Source organism: Ursus maritimus, unplaced genomic scaffold (genome assembly GCF_017311325.1).
Source record: "Ursus maritimus isolate PB19 unplaced genomic scaffold, ASM1731132v1 scaffold_33, whole genome shotgun sequence".
NCBI classification, from domain to species: domain Eukaryota; kingdom Metazoa; phylum Chordata; class Mammalia; order Carnivora; family Ursidae; genus Ursus; species Ursus maritimus.
Window position 1 is genome coordinate 6,452,895 of NW_024425897.1, and position 19,938 is coordinate 6,472,832.

A 19,938-nucleotide genomic window follows, 5' to 3' on the forward strand; every position below is an offset into this window, starting at 1 on the left:
GAGAATGGAGGTCCTAGAGCTCTGGGCCACCTCTGAGGACAGGCAAGGTGGCCCCTGGCTTAGTCGGTTCATTATAAATTGACTTGTTTGTAGAGGTCAGCCCCAGCTGGCTGTTACGTCTTAGGAAATGTGTTCTTCTGGTGGCAGAAGGGCTGTGGAGCTCCCCCGCTCTGCGCCGCATCTCCACCCCCCTTCCGTCTCTCAGACTTGCTGTCCCAGAATGGTCCCTCGGGAAGGCAGTGGGAGGATGCTCTGGGGCTGGCTCCACTTGGCAGGCAGAAACCCTGGGTGAGTCGACATCACGGTTGGTTTGCTGTTAACCAAGGCTCATGGCCTGGGCCATCCCTCGGGAGCCATCAGGAAACCATTCATCCAACCTCGTGTTTCTTTCCTTTGGCAAAAAGTGGCCCATGGAACAATTAGCGGGTGCCCGTGTGTTTCGTATGACAGCAAGTGGCTGCTTTCTGGAGCTCGCTTGATAAGGACAGAGAGAGGGAGAAGGGGAAGAGCAAGGGCCCTGGCTTTGAATCCAGGCCTCCCCTACCTCCTGGCTGCGCAGAGTGGTTTCCCCTCTCTGGCCTTAGCTTCTGTGTCTGTAAAATGGTAATAAACCCACCTGCCGTCTATGGGCGTTCGGCAGTCGGAGACTGCGTGCGTAACACGTGGCACATAGGAGGCATTCAGCACGCTATGACTTTCTTCTCTGTGCCAAGTCCTTTGGTTGCTTGGCGGTCTCCGTTGGCGTTAAAGCCAGCCCGTGAGGTGGGCTGGGTGGTAGGTAAGAGCCCCTTGGTGGGTGAAGAACATAAGCCTTTAAGAGGAGACGCTCCTCGCCAAGGGCGCACAATGAGCTGTCTGCACTAATGAACGGCAGGTCCTGAACCAGAATCCAGGTCTGGACTCACAGTCCAGTGCTCTCTCCATGGCTTAGCAGAAGGTCCTAAAGACCAAGGACAGTGCAGGGCAGTGCTCCGAGCAGCCACGAGGGACGCAGACCTGGGCTCGCCTCCAAGCGAGGACGCCATCACTTGTCAGCTTGGGGGCTGGCCGGGTTACCGTGCTGCGTGACAAACCAGCCCCCAGCCCCCACGCCTTACACACAATCGTTTCATTACCTCCCGACGCTTCGGTGGGTCTGCAGTTTGGAAGGGCTCAGCTGGCGGTTCTGGCTTGAGGTCTGTCCCGTGGTTGCTGTCTCATGGTGGCTGGCACGGAAAGAGCAGGGGCTGGAGGAGGCAAGGACTGGCTGGTCATCTCCCTCTCCTGTGTGGTCTCCGGTCTCCTTGCATGGGCTCATTTGGGCTTCCTCTTGCCATGGCGGCTTCAAGTTCAAGTTCCCAGCGAGCAACCTGGAAGCTGCATCACCTTTTCTGAGCTGGCCTCATATATCACGCAGCGTCCCTTTTGCCATGTTCTGTGGGTGATAAGCCTCTGGCAGCTTCAAGGGCCAGGGGAACCAGACTCCACCCTTGGAGGGGGGTGGCAACAAGGTTCTAGAACACGTAGGTGGAAAGATAGGGTGTGGCCATGTTTTGCCACAGTGGCTTTGAGCAAATCACTAGCTTTCTGAGGCTCAGTTTTCTGGCCTGTACAATGGGATTGAAAAGAGCAGTGACCTCACAGGGCCACCGTACAGACCGACTGAGATGCTGTATGTCAGAGGTTGAGCCCAGTGCCGGGCACATGGTAAGTTCTGGCTGTTGGAAGTTAGGGTACCACAGAGCTTGTAGAATTCCACAGCCAGGGCTTCCCGGCCCCCTGCTGACATGGCAAGACAACACTGCTGCTCCCCACTTTTGTTACGACCGCCTTTCCTCTACGAGCTCCGTCTCAGCTCTATCTAATTTCGATTCATGTCTCTGTCCAATCTCCACTCCCTGTTCTTCCATCTGGAAGGTTACCCCATTAAGCAGAATCAAGGTTGGAGAGCTCAGAATTGAGGCTAAAGGCGTGGGTTCTGGGACCAGACTGATCTGTGTTCAGTCTTTGTTCTCCTGCCTGATCTTGGCCACTTCCTTGACCTCTGAGACTCAGTGTCCTCATCTGTAAAATGGGAATAATAGTAGTGCTTACCTCCCGGGGTTCTTGTGAGGCTCACATCACTTAATTTGAATATGTGAGGCTCCATCATCGTGGTTATTAAGGCCAGTATGATTATTAATGGAAAGTCTGTCCACTTCCAGCAGGGTGGGGGCGGGTTTCCCAGCAAAGCTGAATTTCACAAGGCTGACGCGGGCTGTTCTTTCAGGATCACCGTGGTCCCGTCGCTGTAAGAGACAATGTGCTCTCTCCCTAGAAAGCCCGAGACTGTCACTCTGCCTGCTGTCCCTCATGACTTCACAATAGCGACAATCAAGTTCAGAATCCAAACTAGCCCCAGGATGAGTGATGCCTGCCTGGATGGCCCCATTGCTTTGCTTTCCTTTTCCTCCGAAGGCCGATGGGAGATTTAATTTATTATTCTTTCACTAAATTTGCCAGTCTACTTGCCACTGACCCCTTTGCCTAATATATGACACCACCAGGCCCATATATAACCTGAGGAGGGGCCTCGTAATAGGGTGATGAAGAGAAGCTGCCGATCGGCTGGCAGCCTCCCCGTCTGCTATAATAAAGATGTCAGTCCCGGAACGGATGGGGTCATAACTCGGGGAGCCCGGCTGGGGGGGCTCACAGGAAAGAGAGACAATAGTCATAATGACAGAGGCCCAGCCCCCCGCCTTCTGAGGGGACGCCTTGACTCCCAGCAGCCGGGGCACTCCATCCAAGGATCGGAGGAGGTGGCCAGATGCTCCCCACGTTAGGGCGAGACCCTGCGTGCAGAAGGCCGGTGGGAGTCATAAAAGCGATCCCATCAACGCAAAGCCGGGACCGTGTATTCAAGCACTTTGCGAAGTGCTTTACTGGTTTGGGTTTATAAACGACCGCACATGTCCTACCGTAAAGTTGTCTTCCTATGAGAAACGGAAACCAGGCAGGAGAATATAGAGGAAGAAAGGTCCCTCTGCCCTCCAAGGTGATGACTGGTAAAGGTGTAAAGGTGATGTTAATTACAACGGATGCGCCTAGACAGACACGCCGTTGTAAACTCAAGTCCAGAGTTTCCATGCGGGCTCACTCATGCTCTAGTGCCTTCGATGGGTTGTGACAAATGTGTAATGTCCTATTCCACCGTGATGGCATCATACAGGACAGTTCGCTGCCCGCACAGGCTGAGATTTGTTTTGTTTTGTTTTGCTCTTAAACTTTTTGATTTGAAGTCACGATAGACCCGCAGGAGGTTGGGGCAGGAACACACAGTCCCGCGAGCCTTCTCCCACCACGGCACGGTCCACAGTGGCGGGGACCAGCAACTCGGTCATCGGGATCTCCTTAATTCTCTTTGTTGGCTGCAGGGACCTGCCCCTTATGGAGGGGGCCTCCACAGTGTAGCCCCACTCCTGTGGGCCGCTCAGATTGCTTTCTGCGTGTTGGTGTTCTAGAAAACGCCACACTCGACATGCTCGTAAGCAGAGTTCGTGCCTGGGAACGAGCATTTGGGAGGCATGGCCTCTGGGACGCGGAGCTGCCAGATCAAAGGGTGCGTTCAAGGCTTGACATTTGGGTTCACGCAGCCCGGTTTGCATGCCCTGGGCATTACACGGGTTGGCTCATCGAACCCTCTCGAGCCTGTGGCATAGGCACTTCCGTTTTCATTTCCATTTGCAGGTGGGGAAGTCAAGGCTCTGAGAGGTGAAGTCACTAGCTCAGGGTCACATAGCTCTAAGTGGCACAAAGTTGGACCTTCTGTCTGCTGGGCCCTGTGTCCCTGGAAGGCAGAAGAAGGCTCGGGCTTTCAAAATGGACCTACTGCCTCCACTCTGGGGACGCTTCCTCTGTCCACCACTTCTGCCATCTCTCTGCTTGTCTGCAACTCACTTCTGCTTCCGTGGGTGAAGCACGAAACGCTCAGGGCAGCCCAGGCCAGGCCCCCATCTGCAGTTCCAGCACCCCGCTCCCTTCCCCTGACAGCAGCTTCTCTCTGCCTGGCCCACAGCCCCTGCTGTCTCCCGCCCCTAAAGAGACAAACCACATGCTTGCAACAAGGTGTTCAGAGCTCAGTGTCCATGCACCCCCTTCTATATTTTCCCCTGAGAGCACTGATTCGGGTTGGCGTCTGGGCCCCAGGTGGCCGGGACCAGGGCTGTTCATTTCTTCAGGCTCCGGGCAAAGGGACATCAAGTCCCTGAGTCACAGGAGGAACAGGTCAGCTGCAGTCTGGGCCTGTATGGTTTCTCCCTGCACAAAGGGCCTCAGATGCCAAGCTCGGCCTCTCCTAGACTAGATCCACCCCGTCAGAAGCCAGGGAGGGCATCCCACCTGCCTGGCTCTGTGTACAGCCTGCAGGGGTGGCAAGACAGCTGCCTAGAACGGGTGACAATTGTGCCAGGCCTGAGCCCCTCTTTGGATCGGGCAGAGACGGAGGATCAGAGAAGGGCAGGGCCTTGCTCAAGGTCACACAGTGAGGCTGTGGGAGAGGTGGGACCAGAATCCGAAGTGTCTGGGCTCCTGGGCCATTTCTGAGTTCATTTTGCTCGACCCTTCCTTCTGTCCTCCCTCCATTCTCCCCTTCCTCCCCCTCTCCTCCTTTCCTGTCTTCCCCTCTATGCCCTGGCTGCCCTGGGACACCATCCTCCCTTTCCAAGACAAAATTTCAGTCTCATCAAGGGAGATGGACCCAGACACATGCCCAGAAGATGCCCAGAGAACACTGTAGACAGGGGACGCTAAATTCCGAGTGGTTAGCCCCACCCAAGGGGTTTTACCCTCCTGGGGGACCCTTGAGCTGAATCTCCGATCTGTCCTTGGACTCAGCATCCCCCAGGCCTGGCCCCTCCTGGGCCCCGCCCCACCCGCCTGCCTTCGTGCAGACTCAGGCCCCGCATCCTCAGCGCTGCCCCAGCTGGGGGCTTGGCTCCCCGCCCGCCAGCTGCCGCAGCCGGGCCTATTCTTGGCCTAGGCAAGGATTTATTCTGCGTTTTCTGAGCATATTGAATTCATTCATTAAGCTGAAACGGCTGCTCGGGGATGTAAACAATTATAGTTTTAAAAAGCCCGGCCCAACCCTGGAGTGGCCGCTGCTAGAAGGCTCCGCTCGCCGGAGGCCCCCGCCTTCCGAGGGCGGAGTGGGGAGGCTGGAACGCCTTGGGGCGACGAGGTTTCGCAGAGGTGGAGCCACTCGCTTGCTGGGTGGCCCTGCCCAGGCCCCTGCCGCCTTCTTAGCCTCTGTTTCCCGTAAATAATAACTGCAGCTGATATTTATCCGGTGCTTACCATGGGCGAGGGACTCCTCTAAGAGTTTGGCCATCTTCACAATTCCACGGAGGGCTATTACCCCATCTTACGGATACGGAAACTGAAGCTCGGAGAGGGGAAGGACTTGCTTCATGGGGGTACACCAGATGCTCTCTGGGCTCTCTTTAAGCCTCGATCACCAGAGACCCTACTCACCTGTTGTCGTGGAAGGCGGAGGGCGGGGGTCGGGGCAATGAGGGGGAGGAGGATCGGTATGACTTCATTGCGCATGCCCGGACTCACCATTTCGAGGCAGCGCGCAACAATCCGTGGATAACACCCATGAGGACAATGACGGACTTGTTCACTATTACTCTTTACTGAGAATCCACTCTTTGCCAGGCATGATTTACGTGCTGGTTATTCCATTAAATCTTATCCCTATATGGTAGGTTATACCCATTTTATGGATGAGTCAGTGGAGGCTCAGAGGGGTAAAGTAACTTATCTAAGGTCGTGGATTTGGCAAGGGGAGGAGCCCTACTCAAAATCTCGCAGCCGGGCTGAATCTGTCTTTGGATGTCCAGCTCTGCTTCTTTCCATAGTTCCCAGCACCCCAGAGATGTCATAACTGCTTTTTCCCTCCAGCCTCTTGATCATAACAGCTTGGGAGACTCCTACCCATGCCCTCTTCTTTTGTAAATTCCCGATGCCTGTTGGCATCCTCCAGGTTCTGAGAAGCCCCGCGGGAAAGCAGCCATTTTCCTTGGTTTAATCTGATGCTGCCCCAGTGATTTGTCTGGTGAGACTTCTTTTTCCAAAACACCTTCTCCTGTTCCCCAGAGCATTGAGAATGGTCTGTGCATCGTCTTCCAGCCGTTGAGGTGTGAGCAGTGATTCCAGCTGCGTGTGAGTGATTCCAGTTGGGTTATAGATGGCTTATTGGCCAGGCCTTTCAGGGAGCACTGACTGGGCAGATGGGCAAAGGTCCTGGGGCAGATGGCAACTTTCTCCAAAGCTGGATAGGTGGAACTATAGGTCCAGGTGGGGCAGGCAGGGGGCAGCAGGAACATGCAGTAGCAGCCATAAGAAGCAGGAAGGGCAGGGACGCCTGGGTGGCTCAGTGGGCTAAGCATCTGCCTTTGGCTCAGGTCATGATCTCAGGGTCCTGGGATCGAGGCCCATCTTGGGCTCCCTGCTCAGTGGAGAGTCTGCTTCTCCCTCTGCTCCTCCCCCTGCTCATGCTATCACGCTCTTGCTCTCTCTCTCTTGCTCTCTCAAATAAATAAAAATCTTGAAAAAGAAACAGGAAGGGCTTTGAAGTTCCATCCTTTAAGAGGGTTGCATTTTCCATGGTCCCAACAAGAGGACTTTGCTGCGCACCCCTGGGCAGGAAGCCACAGCTACCTGAATTGAGTTGGGACTCCCGGGGTTTCTCTGGCTGATCCATTGGTCCCCATTAAGGGGAGAAATCTCAGAGTGTGATCGTCATTATACGAGCTGACATCTATCGAACAGACCCCGTGCTAGGCGACCTGCAAGTGTAACCTCACTGAGGCTTCCCAAGAACTTCAGGAGGGTAGATTCCCATTTTCCAGAAGAGGAAATGAAGGCTCTAGGACATGGCAGGACCTCCCCAGCATCACGGGGCTTTAGGCAGGAGAGGTGGGATTTGAACCCGGGCAGTCTGTCTGCCGAGCACTACTGCTCTTTCTTCTAGCGGCTATAGACTTTCAGGCTTATCTCTTCCCTGCAGGTGGCCTCCTTCTTCGCAGGCATCCGAATCGTGAACCTCTGTGTGAGGAGATGTGACCCAGATGCACTGGCATTATGAATAAGTCGCATAATGCTCAGTAATTCAGCAACAGCACGGCTATTGTTGGAAGTTGTTGGAAGGAGAAATAACTTGGCTATTAATAAATGCAGGAGGCCGCAGTAATTGATAGCAATTGAACTCACAGTGCACAGGGGGAAAGCAGTCGTGTTATTATTTTCTCTCTCTCTCTCTCTTTTTTTGTACTGAACGTAAAGGGAAAAACCTGCCTTTGCAGGCGTATTTGAGCAACTTGGAAACTGGTCCCATTACATTCCTTCCTTTCTTCTGTCTCTCATTTGCTCCTTTGTGCATCCTCTCTATTCAAACCCCAGCCTGCCTCTTACCGGCAGAGTGACCTTGGGTTAGTGACTCAGGTAAGGCGGTTTGTCCAGGGTCATCTGGTTAATTGAGGGCTCTTCCTGCCCTCAGTGTTTCCTAAACGCGTGTCTCATGGGACATTAGACCTCCAAGATGTTCCCGAAAGCATTCTGAGAAAAATTAGTCGGAACAGAATGTCCCCTTCTTGGGGATTCATCAGATACACTTTAAAGGCTCTGAGAAGTCCCGCAGTTAAGAAACTTGTTTCACCAAGCAATGACCAACTTGATATGATACAGGATTCATCTCCTCCCACTGACACCAATGAACATTCCATGGAACGACGGCTCTGAGGAGCCCCTTTGGGGAACTGAACCCCAGCTGTGTGGCCGCCCTGCCACATGGACGGTTTCTGACTCAGCCCCGCCCTTGGTGGCACACTGGCTGGAGCAGGCCTCACCCCGGGTGTGCAGGTGGTTTCAGAGGAACAGATGGAGACACAAAGAAGTAGCAGCTTATCAAGCCTTGGCTCCCTTTCAGAGAACCTTCCTTCAGCCTCGATAATTGAAGGGAAATCCGAACCACACGTTGCTAAGTGTGATCAGCCTCTCAAGCCCTCTCTGAGTCTTAGCACCTGACATGGGTACAGTTGCTGATGCAAGGAAATTCAAGGTCAGGATGGTTCCTGTGGGAGGTGACCCCAGGAAGTACTGGGAAGGGCTTGGGGAAGGCACGAGGGGAAGGAAGGCTGCTGCGGAGGCTGTGTTACCAGGCCAGCCACTGCTGTGGGCAACTGGGGCTCAATCCCACCAGGGACCTCTGGGGGGCAGCATAGAGCACACACGGAGAGTTATCCCGCTCAAAGGGTGTCCCCTGCCCTCATTGGTTGAGGGCTGAGGATTTTAATTCTATGGCCCTTCCAGCCTCCCCTCGCATGAGCATTAGGAGAGAACGCCCTCATCAGGAAGGAGCACAGTAAGCCCCAGGGGTATGGCGGAGCTGTGACAGCTCTGCTGTGGGCCCACCCCAACCCCCACGTTGCCATCTGAAGTCTGTCCCCGTTTCCTTTTGTCTTGACCTACATAGAGCCCATGTCTATGCTCCAGCTAGATCTAAAGTGGGATTTGTGGCGGTACCAGAACCGCCCCTAACCCCATGCCACTGACCTGGGAGTCGGGGACCTGGACTCAAGTTCTAGGTCCGCCACACACATGCTGTGTGACTTAAGGCAAGGCACTAGCCCTTTCTGTGTCTCAGTAGCTTCTACTATAACATCGGGCTTAACAACACGCAGTCTCCAGACCTTGCAAGGCAGCTGGGAGACCAGCCAAGGTCACACAACTGTCCTGTCCCTCAGTGTAGACACACTCGGATGTGCGTCCTCCTGGCCATGGCGAGATGCATGGACCATTTGTCTCTAAGAATAAGAACAGACTTGGCATTTGCAAATAATTTTTTTTAATAGAGAGCAGATTAAGGGTGGGCGCTTCCGATCATACATGCGTAGTATTTATGTGAATCCAACCACGTGTGCAAAGCAAATGCGAGGCTGGAGGTTACAGGTGCGTATCTTTTCATAAGTCATCGGCCCCAAAGGTAAGCCACCCACTTCCTTGTTCCGCCGGAGGGAAAGCTTGCTGCGCTGGGCTTGTGAAGATAAGCCATAGTACTGTATGCTACGGGCAATTTGAGATTCTCAAGGGGGACTTTAAGGGTACCGGAGTTTTTGCCTTAGACTCCGACTTGACATTGACACTCATGAGAAAAGACCCCTCTGCATAGTGCCCTGCTTAGAATATCGGGTGCTGGAGTCAGAAGACCTGAATTCAAACCCTGCCTCTGCCCCTTACCAGCTTCATGGCCTTGGAAGGTCACCCCGAGGTTCAGTGTTCTCATAATTCAAGTGGTGATGTTACTATTGACCTCACAGGGCCGCAGGGAGGATTAAGCGAGACAGCAGGGTTCAGTGCTCAGCCCAGTGCCCGACACGGGGCATGTGTAGAGTACGTGCTGCTGGCTGGTGTTGTGATATTAAAGTCGCCTTTGTAATACTGTCAAACATTTGCATTCTGATTCCTTTTTCCTGGGTGGCTGAGACAGAGGAGGGGTGACAGGTGGGCTGCCAGGGAGCGTTTCCTACTGCTCAGCATCACATGTCCTGTGCGGTGTTTGCAGAAGAGGAAGAGGGCCCCTACATGATGAGTGCGGAAGCCAGACCGTGGTTCTACCTGCCACAGCGTCCTTGTTCCACCAGTGACCAGCAGCATGGCTGGCTGCCAAATGCACCAGCCTGAGATATCTCTGCATTTGGCTTTCACATCATTCTGAGCACAGGCTCCTTGCCTCCTGGTGGGTGGCGGGAAAGCACCTCGATTGAGTGTGTGATCCCCTTTGGAGGGGGCTAGAGGCAGGCGGAAATCCACAAGCCTGCCCCACAAAGAGCGCCCTCCGGGGAGACAGCTCCATCCTGTCTCTCTGTTTCCATTTCTGTCTCTCGGCCTCTCTCACTTTTGTTTCATTTGTATTTGATCTTTCCTGTTAGAAAAGGCTGTCTCTAAGGTTCAGATGGCTGGTGCCATGGGGAGAGGAGAACAGAGACTCTCTCTCTCCCCAGTCTTGGAGAAGCGGGGAGGGAATGTGGGCAGGACTGGCCACCATCGAGAAACGTGCATTTCTTTCTTGATTCCTTCCATCATTTAATCACCCTCTTGACAAATGTTTATGGAGCATTTCCTGGCGCCGGCTCTGATCTGGATAGAGCAGGGAGCATAAAGACTGTGCTGGAGGAATGCAGTGGGCAGCTACTGCACCGTCGGAGATCCGCACAGGAGCCTGGGAATCTCGCTCAGCCACTACTCCCTGTACCACCTTGGACCAGAAGCTAGACCTTGCTGGGTCCGTTCCCCATCTTTGAATTACCTCCGAGGCTTTTGATGAGAGTAAAGAAGCAAAGGAAACACTTAGCGCCGTTCCCGGCACATGGCACATGCTGGTGCCCGACGGCTGTCCTTGTTCGTCAAGTGATGGCTTCTCGGGAGAGGGAGCCATCGTGTACGTGAGCACCACTTGGATAAGAATCTCCAACCCGGGCATCGTTCATTCCGAGGACAGCTTTGTCCTTGGCTTTGGCGTAGGTTGGTGGGAGGTGCTGAGCCAACATGTATCTGCATTTCCGTGGGGTCAGCTCGGAATCCCTGGGGCGTGGCCCACGCCCGAAGTGTGTCAATTCATCATCCATCCCCCACATCCTCTCTCGAAGCCACGGATAGACAGCTCTGCAGGACGAGTCCCTGTGGCCGCCAGAACGAAGTAATCCCTGTTGGGTGAGTGGTGCCCTCTTGGGTTTCACAGGTAGAGAAGGGACTAGAAAGTTATTAAATGCCTTCTCGGGGACAGGCACTCTGTTGGGTATCTTCCATGTAAGTGTAACCATGTCACCCTGTCCCTACAGCCCTATGAAGAAGTGCTTGGGGTTTTGTGACTCCGTTTTACAGATAATGAAACTGAGGCTCAGAAAAGCGGTGCAACTTGCCCCAAGACTGCAGCTGGGAATGGCAGAAAGTAGGAAAGGGACCCAGGTTCTGTCTGGTTCAGTGTCCACGTTCCTGTGCCTGCCTCAGGGGCCACCTTTCTCGGCCCCATTGAAGAGGCTTTGGCTTCCACCCACGTCTGAACAAAGATAGAGGAACCCATGGGGTTCCTGTTTGTGCACCAGCCAGCCTTCAGGGGACTGGAAGCAAAAAGTGCATTTTCCTGGCAAAGTGCCGCGTGTGCTCCCCGGATTTCCCCAGCAGGATGCTGTTCAGTGAGAACACTGGGAAATATCCCCCTTGTCAGTCAGGATTTAGAGTCAGGATGAGTCCGTTCACTGCTCCTCTTTTCAGAAAGAACCACTGCCAGTTCCCTTCCTGACTTCCCCCCAGCTCAGTGAGGTACAGAAGGTCACTGCAGGTCAAGTGCAGGAAGAATATTTTGGAGAGTGGTGGAAGAGGGTGGACAGGGCAGGAGAGGGACAGGACACCGCCCATCTAGAACATTCTCTCTTATTTAATCCCCTCCCAACCCCCAACACAGGAAGAAAGAAGTCTCATTCAGGGCTAACCATCTTTAAAATCTCTTAATACTCATTCATCTTGCATTTTGACAAAAAGAGAGCAGACCTCTGGCTCCCAGGTACCTGTATTTAATTAGAATCTAAAGATTCTTTTGTGTTCTTATTGTATTTATTTCTACTTTCTGTTTGTGACAAGTGATAACGGTGCTGGCTTGCAAACTGGCCCCAGCCCACGGAGGGCAAAGGGAGTTCAAAGAAAGCGGCAGACCACTCCAGATTGGTAGGCAGCTGGTGTAATATAAGCAAGGGAACTTACATACGAGGCTTGCCTCCCCTGGCCAGCCCTGTTCATCCCCGCACCCACCCTCCAGAATCTAAAAAGTTTATACAGAATCACATATTCAGTCCAGATGGTCTCAACAACACCTTACTCACAAAAGGCTCCGTCCTTGAAAACGGCTCCTGCTGGGGGAACGTGGGTGGAATGCACGTTTCACACGGGAGGGGGTGAGGAGCCTCCAGTTGTCCTGGGGCAGCCTGAGGGTCAATGGGCGGTCACATCCTCTCAATGGCTCCCTCCAACAAATGGGTTCTCATTTAAGATAATGCTACAATATTTCCTTTCACAACACATTTAGTTAAGTGAAAAAGATAAAAGAGTCCCTTTTAAAGAAAGTCGGATCTAGGGCCACAACGATATGGCACATTTCCTAAAAGTGGTATTTGATGGATTGATTTTGGTGAAATAGTAGTTCTAGGACTTAGTGTCCGTCTAATTTCTGGTGATGTCTCTGAGTCAGTTTTGGCATCTGTAAAATGGGAATGACAAGACTGCTTTCTAGGACCTTTGAGAAGATGTCATGGTGATGATGATGATGATGGTAAGAAGTAATCACAGCTAACACGTACTGATTTTTTTCACCTGTCACACCTGGGACTCTGAGGCAGGCTTTCTGCCTCTAGAAGCCTTGAGCTGCACAAAGGTGACGTGTGGGATAAAATAACGTCAATGAGTTGCGGTGACTGCTTTCATCACCACCGTCATCACCTTCTTCATCATTTTTGCAAGTGGCAGGACTTTGTATTAACTGTGTTAGCTCCCTGAGACTCAGGGGTACCGTCTGTAAAATGGGAATCATCTCTTGGGTTGATCAGTGCTAAGTAGCTGGCACCAAGGAGGATGTCAATGAGCATGGCTGTTTGTGGCCCCTCAGTGACCTGGGGCCAGAGCTCCTCTCCCTCGAGTAACGAGTCCCACATGAAGTCCTTGTCCAGATGTCCAATTTTGCCTTAAACCAGGCTGATTCTTCAAGATGTCATCTTGAAGAACTGGGGCCTTGTAATCTCTTTCTGATGGATTGAGAAATCTGTTGGCAGTTGTGATTTTTATTTCGAAGAAGGAAACACATTTATGGGGAGGTAAGCATTGCAGGAAATTCTTTAATGATGGCACTATTATTTGTTTTCATCAGCCATTAATTTTTTATTTGGATTACATTATTTTATTTATTTACTTATTTCTTTAAGAGAGAGAGATAGAGCAAGGTGGGGGGGGCAGAGGGAGAGAGCAGACTCCACACTCCGTGTGGAGCGTGATGTGGGGCTCGATCTCAGGACCCCGAGATCATGACCTGAGCTGAAATCGAGAGTTGGTCATTCAACCGACTGAGCCACCCGGGCACCCCTTACTATCTCATTTTACTACACTTTAGAATGATTTACACGGTTGACAATATTCTCTAGTACAGTTTTCTAAGTTGGTTTTTATTTAATATTTCATTTAATATTTAATAAGCATTGTTTATGTTGTACAATCTTTGTTGTTAATCTTACATGGCCTTATAATAGTTCATAGAGTGGTTCCCCATTGCTTCTTCAATCTCATTTGGTTCCTCCTCATCCCCCCCTTATGTTCCAACTACCTGGCCTTCTTGGTATTTCTTTAATACACTATGCTCATTTCTGCCTCAGGGCCTTTGCACAGTCTCCCCCTTCCACCCCCAAAGCTCTTCCCTGGTTCTTTAGGTAGCCAGCTCCTTCTTGCCTTTCATAACCCAGTTCAGATACCACGTCCTCAGATAAAGCCCTCTCTGACAACCACAGATCCACAGGGATGCTCTCAGTTTCTCTGGATCTCATCTCTTGGTTTTATTTTCTCCTTAAGGGGAAAAACGTTTTAATATTATCGCCTGAATTTATCTTATTCATCCATTTGTTTACTTGTTTATTGTCTTACTCCCCCAATAGATTGTAAACTCCATGAGGACAGGCACCTTGTCTGTCTTGCTCAGCATTGATTTCCCAGTGGCTAACACAGTGCCTGTTGCATAGTAGGAGCTCAACAAGTGTGTTTTGAACAAATGGGTGGGCAGAGAGATGGTTGGATGTGTGGCTGGGTGGCTGGTTGAATGGATAGGTAGGTGGGCAGCAGGGAGTAGTGGAGGCGTGGATGGATAGGTACGTGGGTACCTGAGTGGACAGATCACACTTTTACTAACAATTCCCCAATTTCACCTTTAGAGGGTCCACATGATCATTTTAATTGCTTTGAAAAAGTGAACAATGCAAATTGCGAGGAAGTAGGATAAGCATGTCTCTTGGGAAACCTGGCCCCTGCCCCGGCCGGGTGTTGAGGCTCCCTGCTGAGGGTGGGTGGTGCAGGGGGTGGGCGGTGGTGAGACCCCTGAGGTCCTCTCGGGAGCCCACCCATTCCATGCCCAGACTTCACCCCCATACCGTGTCCGTCTCGCAGTTGGCCGGAAGCAGTTCATGCGGTTGGAGTGGGCAAACCACGCAGCTGAGGCCCTGGGCTGTGAGTACGAGGAGCTGAACACGGCCACTTTCAAGCACCACTTGCGACAGATCATCGAGCAAGTGACATCTGGGCCGAGCCGACGGCGCCTTGAGGAAGAGGAGACCAGCTCAGGTGCTGCACTGTTGCTTCCCTGGGTGGGCTGGGTTCCCCCCTGGGCCAGGCCCTCGGACACTCCAGCACACCCTCACCTACTCATCAGGACCTGCTGTACATGGGCCTTCTAGGTGCAAGGGAGGCACCTCTGGGCAGAAGTGGACTTGGTTTCTACCTGCACAGTACTTATGGCCAAGTAGCTTGGTTCCTACCTGCACAGTGCTTATGGCCAAGTAGCTTGGTTCCTACCTTCACAGCGCTTATGGCCAAGTAGCTTGGTTCCTACCTGCACAGTGCTTATGGCCAAGTAGCTCTGTCCTGGGTCCTGAAGGTTCTGCTGAAACCCAGCCATGCACTATGGAGAGGGGACACTGTGAGCAGGGCCAAGGGGCCAACACTTTTCCATTGGCTGTTACATCTGTTGAGCCCCTATCTTGTCTGAGGAAGACTGGCCTTCCAGTTTGAGGGACAGAAATAAGGCCAGATGGCTAAAGGGGCTGGGAGGCTAGTAGATGAGGCTACTAGATGAGGGGTGAGGGTGGTCAGCTCATGTAGGACTCTGCAAACTAGGGTTTTTATGTTCAGACCCATGAGAAACCAGGCAGGGGCATAGGCAGAGAATGCCATAACTTGACTTGTTCAAGTGACTCCGGCAGGGGAAGCCTGGGAAACGGGTGGGAGAAGGGAGGCCATGCACTAACCTACTAGATCACCTGGTGAGATGCTGGTGGTTGCAGAAGGAGGTGGTGGGAGAGCTGGGGTGGGCTGGACACGTTCAAGGTCTGCTTCACACGTAGAGATGATAGTGTGGGCCCGGGCGGTGGGCAGAAAAGAGAGATCAGGACAGCTTCTAGGATTTCAGCCTAGGTGGCTGGAGGAATGGGGGTGCTTTGAACTGATGTGGGGGGAAGCCGAAGGCCTTTGTATGGCACCTGCTGGAGTGTGATCTGCCGGGTACCTCCCAGATCTTCAGCTGCCACCAGCTAGATGCTTTGGCTGCAGGAGGTGAGGGCAGAGGGACCTTCCGGAGCCCCAGGAGTCTCTGAGAACTAAGAGTGGTTGGCCCAGAGACCACAGAGCCTGGCATTAGTGGGTCGCACTACTTTTTTGAACTGTGGTTTTGGGGCTCATCTCTAAGGGGCAACTTAGATCCTCAGAGCTGCTCCACTCTAGGGATTTTATCTTGGGGGCTAGTATCACTTGGGCGCCACTAGCCTTTGTTTGTTTCTAGGTCTGGATAGGAGCTGTAGTTGGCTGACAGTTCCTCCTTCTCTCTGAAACACACACACACACGCCCCACAATCACACACACACCACGTGTCCACAGGCACACACCACCCAGGCATGTACACACACACACACACACACACGCAGACACACACTGCACACATGCATACACTGCAAGAAAAGCACACAGACGTACACAGACACATGAGCATACGTGCACACACATTCAGACATTAACACTAATTACCTCTCAGGCCAAAGCATCAAGGGTAGGTGTGAAGCAGACAGGGGACCAGCAGGCCAGGAGAGATGCTGAGAGGCTGTGGGTTGCCTAGCAACCGCCCAGGTTGGGGGTGGAGCTACCGGGGGGATGGGAAGTGCTTTGGGGCTGCAGCGGGGTGCCTGGAATGTGCAAGCAGGACTGTGTCTCCAGCCACAGTGCCGATGTGAAAATCACGTCTCCGATTCCGTGGATGGAGTCCTAGGCGTCAGGACTTACCATCTGACCCGCCCCTCCCAAATTCTCACTCTGCTTTGTTCCACGCTCCCTCATCAAGGCTGGCTCCTTTAACAGGCCGTGTGTGTGTGTGTGTGTGTGTGTGTGTGTGTGTGTGTTTCAACAAAATTGAGACCATGACTATATTAATCGTTTGCGAAGCATTTTCATTCCTCCTAATGCGACAGGTAGGCGCTTTTCCCTCTCATTCAATATTCGTCTACGCCTGGCTTTAAGCACTCCTTTGTAGAGACTACAAATTATCGAACCCATTTGCTATTGTTGGGTATTCAGGTTGTTTCAAGAAAAACGATTTTCATCCAATTTAGTCAACAATCGGGAGAACATAGGTACCCAGAAATCTTTGTTTCTCTGAATATTTCATTAGGATAAAAGCCCGAGAGTGAAATTATTAAGTCCAAGCAGACGAACATTTTACGGCTTCTGACACAGAACTGCCAAATTTCCCTCCAGAAACGGGGAGCAACCACAATTATCTGAGTGCCTACTATGTGTCAGGCATTTAGGGGTTTGGGAGCCAACGTACCCAGAGATGGTCCCCATTCTCGGGGTGCTCCCAGCCTGGCGCTGGGGGGCGGGGGAGTTGTTAACCACTAACCGTACGGGTATAAAGGCAGGGTGGCTTTGTCCTCCTGTGTCTGGCCTGTTTCACGTAGCCTAACGTCCTCTGGGTTCATCCACGTTGTAGGGAACGAGTGGATTTTCTTTTTTACGACTGAATGATCTACTTTATGTCCCCATTTATAGGTAGGATCTAAAATAGTCACAGTCATAGAGGCAGAGCGTACAGAGGTGGTTGCCCGGGGCTGAGTGGAGGGGAAAATGGGAGAGAATGATGGAAGGGGACATAGTTTCATTTGTGCAAGATGAATAAACCCTAGAACACAGATGGATAGGTAGATGGATAAGACGACCAACAGATGAGTGTGTCCACTGCACAGCATAGAGCCTCTGGTTACCATACTGTGTTGTATACTAAAAATTCTTTTAGACGGTAGATCTTAGGCGAAGTGTTCTGATCACACGCATACACACAAAGAAAGAGGGAGGAAACTCTTAGAGTCGACAGGCTTAGGACATTGTTCATGGTAACCTACACGTCCCTTCGAGCTCCTGGGGAAGTATATATTAAACAGGTAGGTGTGGCTTTTTGTATGTCAATCATGCCTTAGTCAAAAACTAATTAAAGGAAAAGGAGCAAGGCAGGACTGGGAATTGGCTTCATGGGGTGGTAATCAAGGCAGGCTTCCCTGAGGAGGTGTCATTGGGCTGACCCCCGAGGCATGAGCAGGAGCGCTTGCTGGAGAAGAGGTGGGGCCGGGTGACACAGAACCCTGTCAGTCCTGTTAAGACGCTTGAACCTGGTTCTAAGACGGTGGGTACGTAATTCCAACAGTGGAGGGATGTGTGAGAGGGAGGGGGTTTCTCTGAGGCCAGCAGCGATGCCTGGGGAGTGTTGTCCTTGGTCCCAGGCAAGGTCCTGATCACGAAGGCCCACCCTTCCCTCTCTCCCTCTGCAGGGCTCAAGATGACGGGCGTGGAGTGTGTGGAGGGGATGGCCTCAGGCCTGTACCAAGAGCTCTTTGCAGCCGTCGTCTCACTCATCAACAGGTAACGGCAGCCTCTTCACAGACACGCAATATGCGCCCAAGCACTGGGTGTTTCAGCGCCGTGGAGTTTTGGGGGGGGTGGGGGGCTAGAGAAGAGTGCGGGTTTTGAGCCGGATAGTGCTGGGTTTAAATTCCCCCTTGGCTGCCCAGGGCAAATCAGTTCAGCTCTCTGACCTCCCCTTCCACTCTTATAAAATAGCTCTGCCCCCAGGCCCATGGCGAGGAGTGAGAGAGAGAATGTATGGGAACAGTTCTTCTGACAGTGATCATAGACTCCCGACAGTAAAAGCTCACCGTCCGCGGCGCCTGCTAAGTAAGGACAACGGCCGCCCTCGTTGTTTCACTCGTCCTGTATCACTCACTCACTGCACGTCAGCCCATTTGACAGCTGACTAATGAAGGTGCAGAGAGATGGGCCTGGAAGGCAGCCACAGTGCTGGGCTCCCCCCTCCCCCCTTCACGTTTCCCTGAATAACCCGCCCCACCGCTCTTGTCCATTTCTTTTTAAAATTTTTGGTCGAGGATGGGTTGCAGCCGGGGTGTTGTTTCGGAGTGCACCAGGACATGGCTTGTGTCTCTGAAACGCGTCTACCAGGCTGCAGCGGCCGGGAGCCGGATGTCTGTCACCGTAAGGGCTTCCCACCCTCCTCCCCGAAGGCGGGAAGCATCATTAGGCTTCCGACCTCCCGGTAGCGGGGCTGAGGCTGGTGCATGGCCGTGGGGCAGCTGGGGTTCTCCGGTGATGCTGGGACACGAATCCGCTTGCTCTCCCGCGGCTGGAGCAATTAGCATCTGAGGCCGCAGACACAGCATCTAAAAACCAAAGGGGTCGTGCGCGCTTAGAGGAAGGCGTCCCGGGGGTGGGAAATGAACTGCTGGCAGAAGAAGCTGCCTCGGCCCACGGAGGATGGCTGCTTCATTGCATCCTTTAAACCTCGTCTCGCTGATACAAAACCCGCTGCCCCACCACCTACAAGCACCTCGTAGACGCCTGGCTTTCTGAGCAGTAGCTGACAGTCTTCACACATGCGTGTGTGGTGGCCGATTCGCTTGGCCTCGCGGTATAGAAAGAAAACCTTGGCAGGTCATGCAGAAACGTGTAGGGCCGATCGCAATAATAATCATGATTAATCATCACAGCAGGCCACCTTTACTGAGCATGAAAGCCACCGCCAACCTGGCCCTCAGAGCCTGGACGTCTCATCACCTCCAGTCCTCCCAGCGACCTTCTGGGTTATGGCCATAGTTGACCCTTTCCCGGGAGAGGCTGGGTAGCTCTCCCAAGGCACACAGCCCCTGTGCTGCAGAGGGGAGGTCGGAGCCCTTGTCGACCGTCTCCAACAGCTCCCAACTCCTGCGTGTTGATGGAAATAATCCCTTCTCTGTCCACCCCGATAGATTCATCAAAATGATCCAAGGCGGTGAGGGCTTGAGAGAATCATCATTTAACAGCTGGGGAAACCTTAGCTCAGAGAGGTTAAGTAACTTGCCCCAGGTTGCACAGCCCATAAGCAGTGAACCTCGTTTTGGCACCAGATCTGGGAACCCCCACACCTACCCAGTGTGCTGCCTCAGTTTCTCCATATCTGCGATGGGGGAGTGGAAGGTATGGGCCAGCTAGGCTCTTAGATTCCACGTGGGCTTGAGGCCTCCCCTGCTCTCCCCCCAGGTCCTTCTCTTCCCACCACCTCTCCATGGCTTCCATCATGGTGGTGGACCCTCCAGGCTTCCAGAACCCGCGGCACCAGTGGAAGGACCGGGCTGCCACCTTCGAGGAGCTGTGCCACAATTACGCTCACGAGCGCCTGCAGCTGCTTTGCTACCAGCGGACCTTCGTGTCCACGCTGGAGCGGTACCGGCAGGTAGGACGGGGCTCCGTGGAGGGCGCGAGGCCGGCCAGAGTCGGGAGGGGGGGGATAGTCCGGTCCTTCAGTCACCCTTGGCTTCATCCCATTTGGCTCTCCCGTGAACAACACCCTCGCTCCAGGCCTGGCTCCCCAGGCCTCTGCTGCTCCCGTCTCCCTGCACGGCTCCTTACAGTCCACGAACACCAGGGAACTTGGGGCTCCCAGGCCTTGCTCCCCCAGCTGTCCCCTCGCTGGGGTGACCTGTTCCTCTTCTTCTGCTTTGCCCGAGCTGAATGCTCCTCCTCTCACGTGGCTCGCATCGTCCCCGTGGAAAGCCCTTCGTGCTCTGGGCGGGGGGGGGGGGGGG

At 53.1% G+C, this 19,938-nt stretch overlaps 1 protein-coding gene across 1 annotated transcript in view; it reads left to right on the forward strand.

Annotated features, from left to right (window-relative positions):
- MYO18B (myosin XVIIIB) overlaps window positions 1-19,938 on the forward strand; it is a 232,926-nt gene that overhangs the window by 36,286 nt on the left and 176,702 nt on the right. Inside the window, exons 12-14 of the mRNA XM_008686684.2 lie at window positions 14,215-14,388; window positions 17,635-17,725; window positions 19,394-19,586. Coding sequence (XP_008684906.2) covers window positions 14,215-14,388; window positions 17,635-17,725; window positions 19,394-19,586 — 458 coding nt within the window. The remainder of the gene's footprint in view (window positions 1-14,214; window positions 14,389-17,634; window positions 17,726-19,393; window positions 19,587-19,938) is intronic.